Source organism: Simochromis diagramma, unplaced genomic scaffold (assembly GCF_900408965.1).
Source record: "Simochromis diagramma unplaced genomic scaffold, fSimDia1.1 OVJJ01000320.1, whole genome shotgun sequence".
NCBI lineage: Eukaryota > Metazoa > Chordata > Actinopteri > Cichliformes > Cichlidae > Simochromis > Simochromis diagramma.
In genome coordinates, this window is record NW_024386773.1 from 827,881 (window position 1) to 844,583 (window position 16,703).

General features: G+C 39.0%; 2 protein-coding genes across 7 annotated transcripts; one reads left to right on the forward strand and one right to left on the reverse strand.

The window, feature by feature from the left end:
* The first annotated feature begins 1,108 nt into the window (after nucleotides 1-1,108).
* si:ch211-161c3.6 (high mobility group AT-hook 2b) lies at nucleotides 1,109-10,149 on the forward strand. Of its 4 annotated transcripts, none has more exons than XM_040001546.1 (6): nucleotides 1,109-1,598; nucleotides 3,536-3,736; nucleotides 3,839-3,922; nucleotides 5,339-5,389; nucleotides 5,512-5,550; nucleotides 7,750-10,149. In XM_040001546.1, exons 2-6 carry the CDS (start codon nucleotides 3,632-3,634, stop codon nucleotides 7,783-7,785), a joined length of 315 nt encoding a protein of 104 aa, XP_039857480.1. In that variant the 5' UTR covers nucleotides 1,109-1,598; nucleotides 3,536-3,631; the 3' UTR covers nucleotides 7,786-10,149. The 4 variants fall into 4 exon arrangements, with proteins under 4 accessions (XP_039857480.1, XP_039857468.1, XP_039857458.1 ...); XM_040001534.1 differs by having other exon boundaries at nucleotides 1,121-1,598; nucleotides 3,567-3,736; nucleotides 7,943-10,120; XM_040001524.1 differs by having other exon boundaries at nucleotides 1,122-1,598; nucleotides 7,943-10,120.
* A 1,651-nt stretch (nucleotides 10,150-11,800) lies between these two features.
* On the reverse strand, nucleotides 11,801-16,374 carry si:ch211-161c3.5 (uncharacterized protein C3orf18). 3 transcript variants are annotated; one of them, XM_040001511.1, is made up of 5 exons: nucleotides 15,960-16,372; nucleotides 14,559-14,981; nucleotides 14,430-14,455; nucleotides 14,005-14,134; nucleotides 11,801-13,047 (listed from the first exon to the last, which is right to left on the reverse strand). In XM_040001511.1, the coding sequence occupies exons 2-5, from the start codon at nucleotides 14,823-14,825 to the stop codon at nucleotides 12,967-12,969; spliced, it is 504 nt and encodes a 167-aa protein (XP_039857445.1). In that variant the 5' UTR covers nucleotides 14,826-14,981; nucleotides 15,960-16,372; the 3' UTR covers nucleotides 11,801-12,966. The 3 variants fall into 3 exon arrangements, with proteins under 3 accessions (XP_039857445.1, XP_039857429.1, XP_039857436.1); XM_040001495.1 differs by having other exon boundaries at nucleotides 12,933-13,047; nucleotides 14,559-14,995; nucleotides 15,960-16,374; XM_040001502.1 differs by lacking the exon at nucleotides 15,960-16,372 and adding an exon at nucleotides 15,210-15,953 and having other exon boundaries at nucleotides 12,933-13,047.
* Nucleotides 16,375-16,703: the final 329 nt, after the last annotated feature.

A 16,703-nucleotide genomic window follows, 5' to 3' on the forward strand; every position in this document is an offset into this window, starting at 1 on the left:
TTCCTGTCTAACTGATGATGGCCAGTTATGCTCCTGTTCTATAGAGTGTTTGGAAACAGCAGACTGGCGGTTGTGATTTCAGAGTCATCCTGTTCACTTTCATTTAGTAATATTTATAGTAGATGACTAATGAAAATTTGTATATGACTACCAGTTCTAAGTAACTGTTGACAAAAGCTGCTGGGAAACCCGACTGAAATCTGTAATAAATGCTGCCATAAAAAAAAAATGCAGATGTTTTCTTCTTTATTTTGCTTTTGTGCATTTTATGGTAATAACCTGAGACATATAGGCTACGTTTGGTTGAATTATTATTATTAATTTATTTTTATCTGGTTTCGTAAGATGTTCAGTTTAAGAATGTATTAATTACATGATGAAAGTGACACTGCAAATCACCCAAACTAATCTCCGTGCTTCATCTTTTTTAACTTAAAGCTTTATATTTTGGTCGCACGCCAACGTATTCACCTGACATGACTCCGTGAGCGGTCCAGTGGCAGCAGCAGCTGCCTCTGGAATGTGTATTCTCTGCGGTGGGTCAAACATTTCCATCCAATTTTTATCAGTTTGTGTAAACGCAAAAAGTTACATCTTGAAAATATATTATTTTAGGGTTTTTTTTTCCAGCTGCACACAGGCAGCATGTAAAGCAGAAATCCACACAGAAAGGGATCTTTTAATCTAAAAATGCTCCATGTTGACTTATTATTATTTCATTATTATTATTTGAAAATAAACAGTTGTATAATTTTTTTTTTAATAACTGGGCTACACTTGTTAAAAGTACTTGAATACAAAATCCAAAGATTGCATCTAATCGCAACTTTTTGCGTGCTCTATAAGTTTTTCTGCTGATGACTTCAAATGCTCTTTGCACAGTTTTTGAAATGAGCTGAGCCGGGGTTACATTTTCCCCTAAAGAAAATGTATATGATAGTGCTGCTGAGCAAACTTTGTTCTTCTGAAACTCCATTTGATGTTTTATTCCTTTATGACACAGTTAACATCTCTTAGCACTGTAGGTGGGGAGATAACAGAGGGACAGAGAGTGAAACTTTTTGCTTGAAACAGTGCAGACAGTCTGCTCTCACCACTCTGTTCTGCTGAAACAAACTGAACCTTTTCCTCCCTTCTTTGGGGAACTTCCCAGCCCCCAAACCCCACTTTGGGAACCCCGGAACCAGACCCTCCTGTCTGATGCCCGTCTTTCTCCCTCTTAAGTGGGTGGTCCAGGGAGCTTTTAGGGGCGGGGTCCGCTGTTTCAACCCTCCTACCCTCGTTCTTTCTTGAAACATGCTTTAATAGAGAAAGTATGCAATGCATACAGCTCTGCTACAACCCCCCACTATACTGCATCTGGGGTATTCGTGACTGGACGTCTGGGGGATCACACACATTTCCGATTAGGAGGAGGGAGGGAGAGAGAGAGAGAGAGCGAGAGAGAGAGAGAGAGAGCGAGGGAGCGAGAGAGAGAGATTACCCTTTCATTCCAGCCAATGAGACGGTCGATACACTAAGATTTTCATAGTTGTGCAGGAGCACAAAGTGGAGTGAGTGTGTGTGAACTTCCAGGTAAAACTGCAAACCAACTTAAGGTAAGTCGAACCGCCTCTGCTCCCTCTGTTATTTGGCGCTGGCTGCATGGGCAGGATTGCTCAGCCAGAACATGGAGCCTATAGCCTAAATGTATGTCCTGCTTTTGAAAGCAGAGGTTTTGCACCTGTGTTGCTTGCCTTTGTCCTTGGCAAAGTTTTTTTTTCCTCCTTCTTCCTCCAGCTCTTTCTAGCACACGGTTCATCCACTTTGGCGAACCTGTTATCGGTCCAAAAACCCAAACACATTAGAGATCGATTGCGCAAGTGATGGAAGCAGGGGGATGTTGTTTGGTCAGCGTCGACTTTACGCTTTAAAACACTGCTGGCCTGTTGCTCGACTGTTGTTTTGGCGTTTGCATGTGCCAGTTACCAAACTCAAGTCGACGCTTTGGGCTCACGGCTTCGCTTCAGGAGCGCCTCGCGCACCTTGGTAAACGCTGTAAAAGAATGTGTTTTTATGGTTGCAATTGCCGCCCATATGCAAAAAGTACATTCAGTCCCGTACTTGACTGCCAAACGCGGACTAGTTGAGCGGACGGTCTGCTGCTGCAAGAGAAGTGCACGTCGCCTGTTGAGCTGTTTGGAAACGAGTTTTAAAAGCGACGAAACGACGTCGTGCGTCTCGTTTGGCTTTAAATCGTTTCAAGCGAGGACGTATTTCTCAAATTACTCCGACTTCCTGCTTCGGTGCGGCCGTTTTTGATAGGCTGTGTTGGCAATTAGTGTTTGGCACATTCCTCGCAGAGCTGCCCGTTGTGGTAAGCGACCACCTTGGGACATTACCAAAAGTCAGTTTTAAGTGGTTATTTATTTGTTCCACCCATGGAAATAAACCCATCACGTTTACAAATGGTTCGACCAGTGATCAAAGTGGAATATACAATGTTTACAGTACCAGTGCTATTAATCAGGCCCGTGATGGGCTGCTACTAGAGCTGAAACAAGTCAGTCGACAAAATAATTCACCAATTGATTTTTTTAAAATTAATTTATTTTTTTTTACAAAGACTTAACTGGCAATTGTTGTGAAAATCGATTTAACGTGAAAAGTAGTTTGTTTGTTTGTTTTTTGCAAATATATATATATATATATATATATATATATAATGCAAACGTTATAGCCACCTGAATGTTGGTCAGGCAGTCCGAGCGACACGAAGACGTCCTGAAGGGCTGCAGGAGCTGTGAGGGCCATTTCTCGCCATTTTATTGAGTAGACAGTTAATCAGCTGTAAAGGCCTATTTAGAGATTACAGATTTACTTTGTAAATCTATCTTTTTGACCAAACCAAATATATTCACGTAAACCTTACACATTACTATAAGAAATTAAATGACTCTTACATTATCCAAATAGCTGTAGCTTTATTTCCCAGTTTTGCACTACAGGCTCCAAACTGTAAATTTACTAGTAGTTTCAATTCTTTTTGTTAAGTTTTTGCATGTAGCGTCTTTCATTTCTTGCAAATCATTGTCTGAGTTGCACAAGTTTTACATTTAAAAATGTCGCATCACCACACGTACAACATGCAACGCCTAGCAGAGGGCAGATGGAAGTGGGGAGTGTAGTACAGTAGATGCAGATTTTGGATGGTAGATTGAGTTGTGAATATCTGTGCTACTTTTAGTCTCTGCACACCATTCTCATGTTTCCTTGCATTTGCCAGACCCCTGTCTGTGTTCCGATGAACCTGGTGCCAAGGCTTATGTATAAGCAGTTCCCACGCTTGCTCTTGGAAAAGAGTCCTGTGTGATCCTGAATTATCCTGTTAATGATGTCATTAAGCACTGATTGGAACTCATTGTGGTAATTGTGCAAAAAGAAAATTATTTGAAGTGGTATAATAGAGCTGATTATGCTAAATTTGTCAGAGACGATTGCTGCGCTGCATTCAAAACGAGTCATTTTTTCCACGTTCCTTTGCTCGCATCTCCAGCTCCTGATACTCAACTCTGCTCCTCTTTAAGCCCTCGAGGCCGCTGCTCCAGGCTTTGATGCCCACACAGTTTGAAGCAGGTGGACAGACGCAGGCATGAGTAACAGTGGGACCAAAGAGCCATCTCCTCAGCCAAGCACTGCCCAGTCACCTCCTGAGCCTCAGCGTAGGGGCAGAGGTCGACCAAGGAAACAGCAGCAGGTAGGACTCCATTTATTAAGCATGTGAATGTGATGAGCTTTGCCTTACTGAGCCGATGGCGTGTTTACATCTACTAGATCCACATCTAATGTTTCTCCACAGGAGCCTGTTGGACCACCAACTCCAAAGCGGCCAAGAGGACGACCAAAAGGCAGCAAGAACAAAGGCCCCAGAACTGCACTGAAGGTTGAAACTGATCAGAGTATAATTTCATTACAGTTAATTTGTTTCAAATAACCAAACATTGCATAATAAGAAAGCTGAAATGGATGCAGATGCTTAGGGTTTAGTGGCAGTGTCTGCACTTTTTAAAAAATAATTCAGACTTTGCAATCTTAGTGGGCTTAACTTTGCAATGTACCTGTGTTAGTGAGTTTTTTTTTGTGTGTAATACAATTTAATTCAATTATACTTTTGTGGCTACAAAGCAGCCATCACAGGGGCAAAAATGAGGTTGCAAAACAAAGACAGAAAGAAAGACAAGCTCAAGTTAAATCACTGCAGTTTTTATGCCTCATGCGTTATTATTCTGACAAATAAAACATTGTCTTGTCAGGAACAACGATTACATTACATAAGTGGTTGGAAGTATCAGAGTGGATGGACTTGCTTACACCACCTTGCTTACACCAGCTTTAAAGACTTATTTTACTGTAAAGATCAGCAATTTTCTGGCAATAGACTCGTGAATGATTTGATTAGTCTTTTCCCATATAAACCAACCAATATTCATCGTTTTGCTGCTTGTAAAATTAGACAGAAATTTGTGTGCATATAAAAAAATTTGGTTTCACTGTAGTTTAGAAATAAAGTAAAGAAAACTTGCTGTAGAAGGTGTGACGTCATCATCATCATTGATCCACATCTTGTAGTGGATCAACTATTTGGCTAATCATACAAAAATATGCTGAAAAATATAATTTGAAAATTTTCTGTTTTGTCAGGAGACATCAGACTCACAAGATTTCTTTTTTATTCTTCATCACTAGCTCTGAGGGGGAAGTGTTATTGTCAGGCAACTGAGCTTGTTAAACTTGTTACAACATGGCAGAGAGAGGTATTTCATGTATAAGCCTGCAATTAGACATGGCAAATCACACAAATCCATCCTTTGTGTTTTCAACCTGAACATTTCTCAAAACAGAATGATTTTAAAGAAAAGAACTCCACGAATATTAATTTAAACGTTCCTCTTTAATTGTTTAAAATCATTTTACTTGGTTGTGATAGGCCAAGTAAACTTTGCACATGCTGATGCCTGCGAAAACTTTAATTTGGCATATTGTTCATCTGTGCAGGCACTGTACATGCATACAACTCCTACCCCTTGCATTTTTTTTTTTTTTTGCACTAAATTCTGAAGTTTTGTTTCAACTGTTGACTTTACCAACAGGAGTTGTACAGCCCCATCAAAGTATTCACCAAAATGTTTCTTTAATTAAGGAAATGGTGCCACTCCTGAGAGGGGTGTTCCCCCCTTGACCTACAGGAAACTGTATCTAGCAAATAAATATGACTGCTGGATTGAAGATTGAAAAACTACAATACTCTAAAGAAAACCACAGGATTTGTGTTTTCAACCGTTTTTCTCTTCCTCTGCAGAAAGTAGAGCCCATTGGAGAGAAGCGACCACGTGGGCGACCAAGGAAATGGGTATGAAGCAATCACTGACATTCATGGAGTTAATTGTAAATGTATGTCCAAAGCCTCCAAGGTGTCCTTGAGGGCCCGTTTTCCTTCATGTTTAATTAATTCTGCTGCCTCTCTTTTCACAGCCCCAGAAAGTAGTGCTAGAAGTAACTGAAGAACAGCAGGTGAGGAAAACGAAATCTTTAAAGGGCAGTAGGGTGGTCCGGTTTTGTTTTGATGTAACACTTTGAGACGCAGGTTCCCACAACTGAAACGCTGTTGTTGTTGTGAAAGTGCCGCTGTTTGAATAATGGAATTAGGGCCTGTGTTTAAGATACGCTTGAGACAACTTCACAAAATAAAGTAAACCACTTAACATTCACAGCCGCGTTCCCCACTATATCAAATTTATGGCTTAACAAACTTAGCAGTGGCTTTGCGGCGGAATCCTTAAAACATTTACAATCATCAAATCATTGAAGTGTCTTGCAGTGTAATCTGTATTATTATAAGTCACTTTTAGAGTTTGTGACTGTGGTGTAATGTGAGCCCTGCTTCAGTTGGGCAGAAATCTCATTTTGTGTCATACATTTACCTTTTGACTAATGTCAGTTACATTTATGTTGTGAGACCTGCAGTGCTGATTTGCATAGCTTATCTTATTTATTAATATCAAAAGTTCATCATCAAAGAAAAACTACATTCAAAAGTCCCTTGTACTTTTTAGTGAAGCTGCAATTAAAACAACACGCTATAATCTGGCCTGCAAACTCTACAGGGTGAGTAAAAAAACAACAAAACAAAAACATTAACAGTTGCGCAAGTAGTGTATGCACTGTACATTTACATAACCAGTCTACTCACAAGTATTGATAAATACCTAAAACGAAGAGCAAAATACAAAAAAAATGTCTAACATTAAGTTTTAAAATATTGAATCTGCTTGAAACTAGTAGGTAAAGGTTTCTAGAAAGTTGCACCAGCTAGTGATGAATATTTATATAATACAAATAAATATTTTCTACTAAATGTTATTTGCCCCCTTTAAGATATTTAATATAGTATACTCAGTAACTTACAAACTTAAGTCCCTAAAATGACATGGTGTTGACATGTCCTCCATGACGCTGCAGATACTGTTTTTTTTTTTTTTTTTTTTTGTTTTTTTTTTTAAGCTGCTTTTAGTCCTGGTAGGATTTACTGATAGCAATAAAAGTGAGATAGAGAGAGACATGATGGAAACACAGCCGCTAATCTACTAGGATCATAAGGTTATATAAAATTAGGCTTAGTGATGTGCAGCCTTTAAACTGGCCGTGGCACAGAATCCCATCCTCTGGCTTTGTCAACAGTAAAGTCCTTTATGCTATATGTATACACTCAGCTGCCACTTAATGCATTAAGTGTCACCATAACGCTCATGGTCCATATTCTGAAAAGTGTCCAGTTAACTGCCTGAGAAATTTGCAGTACTGTTGATCTGTATTGCAGTACTGGTAAAGTAGCAAGTGACACCAGTGACAGAACAGAAATGCCTCTTAGTGTCAAAATAAAGCCTTTCCTTATATTTTTCTGTATCTGTTCATGGAAGAACATCCCAAATAATTCCATCTTCTGAAAAGTGCCCCAAAATCTAACAATTGTAAAAGGGAAAGACTTTCAAGAAGCGAAACTGCCTTGTTTCCAGTGTACTGAAGCACATTGTCTTTAATTAATCCTTTATACTCCCCCGCACGTTGCGTATCTGCTCTTTTTAAATATATGGATTTCACTTTGCGCAATGCTGTGTTTCAGTTCAGTACTCCTAGGATTTGTGTATGTTATAACCTTTTCAGGCCTTGGCACATTTTTACTAAAATGCAACTATAAAACCACTTAAAAACTCATTACCTTAGCACATTTGATAGCAAAGCTGTGAATGCACATGCTTCTTGCGCTTCATGTACACTGACTTCATGAGGATATGCCAAATTCTTGAAAATTCACAGATGCCGTTGCTAAATTCCCCAGATAAACCGCCAGAAACATCGTCTTGTGACACCAAGTGCTTCTCTGTAACTTTGGTTCGTTTAGCCATTTTTTTTCTTCTTCTTTTTTTTGAATTTCAAATGAAGTTGCACAACAGTTCTCACCGAAGCGGGGCAGTTCTCTTGATGCCCCTCGTGTGTCTTATCGCATCCTCTCCACTAAGCAGTTTGTCAAAGGGGTTGAGATGCTTTAAGAACTGAAACCGTTGAGACAGACTTCATTTCTCAGACGCACACACATGAAGGGGAAGAATGAGTCAATATAGTGAGGGGAAACCTGCTCTAACTGTTCTCTTCCCCTGTCTTTTTGGTTTCCTGATGTAACCGTCATCTTCCTCACATTTCTGGGTCTGACAGCTGGAACCTGCTTCCTCGCACGCAATCGCTCCATGAGATTTTAACAGTCATTCTTGTATTCTCGTGCGTTTTCTAGTATTGATTCATGTGCTTGAGCATCATGAGTCAGTAGACCAAAAGAGATAACAACAAAGTGAAAAAGTGTTTTGGGTTTTTTTTTGTTTGTTTTTTTTTGGGTGTCCTGCTGTTCCAGGGCGCTTCAGAAGAGGCTGAGGAGGGTCCCTCGTCATCTCAGGCGGCAGCACAGGAGGAAGGGGAGTAGATAGGGCACCTCTCTACCTACCTCAAGGTTTGGCCTCAGATAAACAGGGGTTTAAATCTGACTCCTATCTGTGATGGGGATTCAGGAACACACAGACACACACACACTCAAAAGTAATTGCAGTCAGTAATTTCTTCTCCTGATGTGATACCTTGGATTTGTTATAAATTTTTTAAGAGTTTTGGATTTTTGGTGAGCAAACTGTGTTTTAACATCGGAGTATTTGATCTTTCAGTAAGGTTTATTGAATAGGAATAGTTCCACTTTTTGGGAAATGCACTTGAGGCATACCATTTTCACATATAAATATGCCGTTCATACCTGCAGCATCTCTAAAGCTCGCACACACATATTGTCTCATTTCTGAAATCTAAAAATGTAAAAGCAGTTTTTGTGGTCGTTTTAGACGTGCCTGCTTCTCATGTGACTTTAAGCAGTAAAGGGAAAAACAAAAAGGGTGCATTTCCCATAAAAATTGAACTATTCCTACAAGTATGCCAGCTTTCCTGAGCCCCTTAGTGTGCATGGTTGCGTGTGAGCGAGTGTGAGCGCGTGTGTGCGGCGGTTGCATGGAGAGGGGACTAGGCTGCCGGCTGAAATGAGACTGGTTAAGAAAAACAAAGGAACCAAACTGAATCGTTTTTATTGAAACATGTTTCTAAATCAAATATCACAAACCCTCGTATGAAACATCGTTACAATATAGACATGGTGCGCTGAAGTCATTATGATGAAAGTTGTGTGAAAGGTTTAAACTGAAAATGAAATATCAAATTATTTGAGGGGTGGGGCAGGGGCTCCTTACAAAAAAAAAGAAGATTAAATTGGATCCAAAAAAGTGACATTCAGGGTTTTGTTTTTCTTCAATCCAGCAGCTGATTTGAGAGAAATTGTTTGAATATTTCATTTAGAAAAGAGAAACCCTTCACACATCATTTAGTCAACAAGGATGTTGACATGTCATTTTTTTTTTCACTCAGGATTTCACTATTAACAGTGCTTTTACACCATATTGAAACCTCAGGTACAAAACTATTCAGGAACATGTTGTCTACTCAGAAATAATTATGGTGCTGTGTTTGTTGTGCATTTCTGATCTGTATTTGACATTACCAGTATGCCTTGACACAAAGACCTCATTTAAACCTCAGTTACCTTCAGCTTCTTAATCTCTCATTCTACCTCAGTAACACAAAATGATCTCCTGCAAAGTAATCCTTCGCTCCCTCAACAGTGATATACACAATTACTGTACACACACACGCGCGCGCGCAAACACACACAGGTTTTTGTGCAGATATACAGTACGATTACACACGAGGTTTTCAGGGCTGCAGGCCAACACGTGGAAGCAGATGTTACACTCCAGTCGGGGAGTACAAATAAAAGCATCAGTATAATTTTTTTTTTTAACTGTATTTGATATAAACTGAAGTGAGATTTTGTTTGTTTGCTCTCCTGGGAAATAAAATGCAGCCAATAGTTTACAACAACCTGATGAAATACTTGCTTTTTAGGGTGCAGTTCCTCATGAAATACTTGTTTTTGTTTTTTGGGGGTGGGGTGGGGATTGTTATTCTTTTCTCATTTTTATTCTATCATGTATTTTCTGATTCTTACACTGTAAATTGTATGTGTGACACTCTTAATACATGGCAGCAAATAACCACAAAGTGCTGAAATACATAAGCGTTATGGCTAACTTCAGGCACCGGCCATACCAGACCGACTAAGGCTATAGCAACAAAACACCTCGTTGTACTGAAGGTATTGGGAGTGCGTTTTATGGTCTATCAATTAAACAAGTTTAACTTTATTTAGTTTCATAGAGAGGAAGTGCATCATATCTTGTTGCAAATTTTACAGTCTTCCTTTAAAGGATTGTTTCACTTACCTCTAAAAGCATGCAGCTACACAGCTACAGTATGTACACCTCAATGCAACAAAGTGCATGGGATTTATTTTGTAGTGCTTAATGAACATTTTCTGTTGAAGCTACTTTCTACTTAAGAAAATGTTGACAAAGTGGTTTAAGACTTGTCCACACTAACATGCTGTGGTAACTCCCAGTCTGTAAGAACTCTATAAATAAAACTCAGTTCATCTCCATTGCATTCAGAAATCTTTAAAAAAAAAAACCGAAATGGGAGATTTTCAAATAGAAACATTAATTCAGAACTAGCTGCATGCCACCAGAAAAAGTGAATGTAGTATTTTTCACCATGAATACAGTACTGTGCAAAAGTCACCATCATTTCTATATTTTGCATACAAGGAGCCAGACTTTCTTGTAATTTTTTAGGTGGACTTGAGCAATAGTTCTCCAGGTTTTCTGAAGGTCTTTCAAAGGTTTTCTTTGGATATTGGCTACTTTCTCACTTACTTTCACTCCAGTCTTTGTAGCTGACCATTTATATAGAAATGTTTTTGTTGGTTAAACCACTAAACGCTGTGCTAGGAATCATTCACGCATAAAAAAAGGCACCTAACTCAAGGGATGAAGAGTGCTGTGTCTACACATAACAGACAACTGGGCAAAGAACCAATTATAAGTTCTTTGTAAGTATCTTTGGGCACTTAAAAAGAACAAAGACTTCTTTAGTTGAATCTACAAAATATAACAGTTTTTCAGGCAAATACTAGTTTTGCTCCAACAAGGTGACTCCTAAAGATCTAATAGAAAGAAAATCCAGCAAAGCCCTGATACAGGACCCGAAGGGTATACCTGACCCTTTAGCTGATTTATCTACTGTTCAAGCCTCATCAGAAATGGTTTTCTGCCCTTCTTAAGGCAGAAACGAGGAGAAAAGGATCAGGTATGCCAAATTACACAAAAACTGGACCAAAAATCTGTGGCAATGGGGCTTATGGATTGATGAATACAAATTAGAAATTTTGGGTACAAATCACAGAAAGGAACACTATCAGTCATAGATTGGCCTCCTCAGACCCCAGACCTCAACGTTATTGAAGCATTGTGGGCTCATCTTGAAAGAGAACAGAACAAAAGAAGACTTTGAATGTCCTTCAAGAAGCCCGGAGAACTATTCCTGAAGACTACTTAAAGAAATTACAAAAAGGTTGCCTAAAAGAGTTCAGGCTGTGTTAAAGAATAAATGTGGTCATACCAAATATTGAGTTTTTTTCCTTAGAAACTGTATTTCCACGTGTCTAAATGTTTCAGTAAGTTGGTGCACCTATTTCCCAATTTCCTAGCAAAATTTAAAGAAATGAGTGGCTCAGGACTTTTGCACAGCACTCTATGTCTCTGGCACCAGACAGTAATGCAGGGAAATGAAATTTACAAAAAAAAATGTAATTGAACGTTAAAGGTATTTTATATATATAATATATATATATTATATATGTTCGTAGATAGTAAATCTGGTTTCTATCATGAATCAACATAAGTAGCCACATAGATATATAGAATAATCTGGAGAGCTCAGGATGTCTTTTTCCCTCATGGAGATGTTTCTCATACAAATGACTGAATCCTTTATGTCTAAAACATCAGAGGTTAAGAAATTTCCTGCCTCCATGTAGTTTAAAAAATGTTTTTGAGAAGTCGTTTTGTGAACATTTATCCAAATTAGATATCACTTACAAGTTGCTAATTACTGCACATTACTTGAATATCACCATTATTTACTGTATATATGTTTCTTCCACGTAAAATGTACTTATATTATCACTGATATTTTGTATTTCAGTCATTTCATGTATTTCAGCATTGTTGACAAAATTGCAGCCGGATTAGATATTGATTCAGTGTTCATCTGCATTGACTTTAATTTTGTTTTTTGCTTTTGGGTTGTTTTTGCTTTTTTTTTTTTTTTTGACTATGCTCCCTGGACTACCTCTGAAAACAAACACGCCTGGGTCATCTCTGGGGGAAACTCTTGGTTAAATATGTCTAATAGTTCCCATTAGACCTGCAGGTCATGTGGATCATGAAATTTTGAAGTAACTGTCAAACTAGTACTGTCGTAGTCCACATCACTCATCTCACTACATTCATATGACCATAAGTGAATGGAAGTCAGCCTTAAAGGGTGCCTTTTAATTTAACTACAGCTGAGTCAATGTGTGTTATTTTACAAGAGCTGTCTAGATATTTACTCTCTAAATGGGGACAATGTTTTGTGATTTTACTGATAGTTATAGAGTTACATACAGTACTTGATCCATTTTCAACTCTTGAAAAGGTTGAAGTGTAACTTGAGAAATCAACTTTTTATGCCTTACTCTTAACACCATTTTGTAGTTATGTTATGTGTTGATGTGTCCTCATCCACTTCCTTAATAGAACTCACAAACCTGTGATATATATTTTGTTTTGATTCTTTACCTTGTGATTTGTGTTACTCTACGTCTGCGCATCACTTATTAATAAAATATCACCTATCAACTCCTTTGTTCTAGATTTGTACGACAAGAACATTTCGTTCGAAAAAGGTTTAAATAACTTTAATGTACACACACGCAGAGAAACAATCCTTAAACGCTCACAAAAGAATAAACCGACTGGGGAGAAACACTTTACTTAAGGATGGAAACACATCCAGCTTTGAATCTTGTCAGGAATGTAGGACCAAAAAAAATCACTAGAACACAGATGTACACTTCTCTTTTATGAAACATAGACGTAGATACTGAAGCTCAGAAGAACTTTCCTGACAAGCTACCAAATATTTTAACAGCAATGACATGACATGATTTTTTTCCCTTAAAAAAAGTGCATCCCACTTCATTTGTGTGCCATATGATAACAGTGCAAGATCATACGTGATGCTTCCCGTTGCCCTTCTCCACCATACATGCAACCGCTGCCGTTCCACGCATGGTGACGATAACCTTCATCAGAGCTCCAGTTGCTCCGCCACACAGTCTGGTTTCACTTTATAGAGGACAGCAAACCTCGCAAACTGATTTTATCCAATGGAAGAGAGCTGTTAAGCGTTGAGAGCTTTGGCTACATCTGTGAAGACAAGACGACTGGGCCTTTGTGTTGTCCCTTGGGAGCTTGTAAGAGTCTGCAGGAAAGCGGTAGCAGGAAGCAGGAAAGCGAAAACCGTTACATTAAGATCATGTGATGACACAAGCTTTATAGTGTCATTAGTAATAAAAGAAAGAAGGACAGAAGGAAACTATAACAATAACTAAATTATTCTTTTCCCAGTAATGTTTTGCTACTTTTAGAACAATAAGATCACCTACACAGACTTAGCATTTTAGTTTTAGACTGTGATTCATTACTGAAACTAGAAAATTTGTACCAGAGGCCACAGACCACAGATGATGTAAATCATAAAATCCAGAATTATGAAAATACCAGCATGTGTTATAAAACTGATTGATGCCGTTGTCCTGGTTGTTTTACACAGCATTAACACACACACACACATTAAGGTTTGAAAGCCATTTTTAGGCTTTCAAATGCATTTAATGCACAACATCAACAAGGACACAGTGGGATAGATTTAGTCGACATCTGAAAACTCTGAAAATGTGTTTGCTTCATGTGGCCCCTGGGGTAGTTTATGTGTAAGTATTTAGTTGAAAGAGTGAGAAGGAAAGGATGTGAAAGGCAATATGAATGTAGGTTCAAAGGAAAAGGCAGTATGATGTAGCGCTGTTTGTCCTCCATGTATATACTCTAATGCAGATTAGGTCAATGAATTAGAGGTTGTAGTTTTATTTGAGATACAGATACAAAGACAGCATGAAAGAATAAGGGTAGTGAGAAAAGGGGGTTTTAGAGAAATGGTTGAAACGACATACAGGCCATACTTTACCATTTTTTGCCTTTTATAACTATGCCATTGTCAAAACTTAAAAGGAATTAAAGAAAATAAAGAATTATGACAGCGAAAACACTTAACAGGAAAGCAACGTCATAAGAAAAACATACAAAAAATCTGCACTGAAATCTTCAGATTATACATAAAAATAAACACAAACAGTAAAAAAAGAAAAACTGTCAGTCCTACCTTGGCGTTGGGCCCTGTGATGCTGCCTTCCCGACCGTGATCCAGTAGTTCCTGTTCCAGCAGGTCATCTTGTTCTTCAGCTGGATCGAAGTTGTACATGGGCATGAGCTGGTGTCTCAATTTCTCCAACCTGTGTGATGACAGGTTAAAGATGAGTAAGGGGGGGGGAGACTTTGAAATTAACATAATAATCATGTTGAACACACACTGAGCCAAACTTGGTGCCCTCTGTGTGATCCTAGTGGTACTAATTTGAGCAAATGATTTGCTTTTTTCAGGAATGATTATGCACTAGATCTCAATGTAAGCTTAAACCCATGAAATACCTAATAAAGATATGTTTTAGTTGAGTTAATTGATTATTTTCCTTTTGTGAAGACTCAAAACAGATGGTAATCCAGCCTTGCTTGGTTGTGGCAACTTACCGCTTCCGTTTCCTGATATACAGCATCTGGAATGGAGAAGCAAAGATATGACGGAGAAAGTTAAATAACTTTTATGTTTTATACTGTGTGAAATGGTTTTGAAGAAACCATGTTTAAATGATTCCTTACTATTGCCACTGCTAAGCCAATGACTGTGATGATGCCAAAAGGTACGAGCAACATTCCCATGCCTGAGCTCTCAATCACGACTTCTGGCAACGCAGTGGCATTCAAATTGGTCTCATTTGTCGTTATAGTCACAGTCATTAACGTTCTTGAGGTGATATTGTCTCTGCTTCCAGGACTTGTCGAGAGGAAGGGGATCGTGGAGGTCGTAGGGGTTGTGGCAGTTGTTGAGAAAAAACTTGTAGTTGTCCTAGTTCCATTTGCAGCCATGTTCGAGTGTAGCTGTTTCAACCGGAGTGTGGATCTTCACTATTTGTGTAGATGCTGTTATACTGCTCAGCCTCTAGTGTGTGTCATGATCAGCAAAAGTGTCTTCGTGCTGGTCCGACGTCTCCTGAGGCATCGACGGTGCTTTGGCCATAAGATCTGTAAAATAAAACCTAACACATGAAGGAGAAGCTGATAACTATTTTGCTACAATGAATCTGTAGAAGGTTTCATGTGATAAAATGAATTGAATGAACTATAACCATATATATGAAAATGCTTACATCCTATTTTCTTATTGCTTTTTTACTCATGATTTAGTTAAATCTTTAAAAAAAAAAAAAAAAAAGAAGCAAAGAATTAACATTTCACTTTTGGAACCCTCACCCTCATATTTACTCAAACCGTGGTGATTTTGCCAGTGGGTTGTGGTAGGTGTTTTGGGCAGGATGTGGGTCGTAAACGCACAGAAGGAAATCGGTATGCAGAAAAAAAAAAAAAGCTTCATGAATTTCAGCGGAATGGTAAGCGTTCAAACTTCAATATGCACTGTGAGGAAATGTGTTGGCAGCGTATTCTAACATCAAAATCAACTTACATCCACCCACACACACACACACACACAGGTTCCAAAAATATCCTCTGCATCCAAGACTTGGTACATGTGCCTTCCACACGTACTATGCACATCCCATGAGAGTGCAAAGCAGTTTTTCCTTAAGATTTACATTATATGAGGAGTGCTAAAAGACGAACATGCTTTCCATTTTGTTATATGGTGACACAGAAAGGCATAGACATATGATCCATTCCTCCCTCCTCATCCTGTCTGCTTGTGCTCTTAATGAGGAACATGTGCAACTGAAGCCAACCAATGAAAAACAAAGACTGGATTCAGTCATTGCTCTTGTCCAGTTAGCAATTCCTACACTCCACAAAGACGGAGCATGCAACATTTTACATGGTCTTTGTGAGGATGATTGTATGATTGTATTACCATGTGATACGGATGCGTGTTATGTTTAGTTGAGGTGTAGTGGATCTCAGCTGTCCTGCACTAACAGCTGAAGCTAATAATCCTGCCACCAGGACCAGGTCTTACTCATGTGTCCTCTCAGATTAGAGATCCATACGTACCTTAACATACAACATGCATGCTCAGAGGTGACCTGCGGCAGACTAGGGGCAGCTAAAGACAGAGAATTTTCACTGTAAGAGGCAACATTTGCTCCAGTATTTGCCCCTCCTCCTCCTCTTCTGCTTCCCCCTTTAGCAATGCAGGTATTGGACAAGCTGTTTACATTGACAAAACAGCCATTTTCTCTGAAGATGGTTTCCACACGTCAAAGAAACCCTACCCTGGTAACCCCCAAGATCTTCCTTTCCAGTTCTTTGATAGCCTCCTAGGATCTACTCCCGTCGTCTTGCCCTTTCTTGTATTTCACACAGCAGAGGTTGCTCTGGGGATGCTGCAAACAGAGATCAGTGCGGCAAGCTCCCTCCCCCTTCACCCTGCAATTGGTCTAATGGCTTCAAGATGATAAATGTGGTTGGCTCCCTCAGCTGTCTGTTTGGCTTTGCAAGGATGAGAATGGGATTTAATGGGACTGCACACCAGATGCTGTCAGACCCGTGTGAATGACTGCATCCGGGTGGCAGGTCTGAGGAAATTAACCCTGTGATGTCTTCTGTCCGAACCTCAATGACCCGAATTCCCCCAGGAACACATGAACAGAAGAAGAAACCAGTAGAGAAATTAGCATTAAAATTTTGTTTCACTGGTAAGGATTTGCACAGTTGCACAAAAATCACCACACAGATAAGTGACTGAACACATTTTATTTTCCATTTTTTTTGTCGATTTTAAGCAAATCTGTAGAT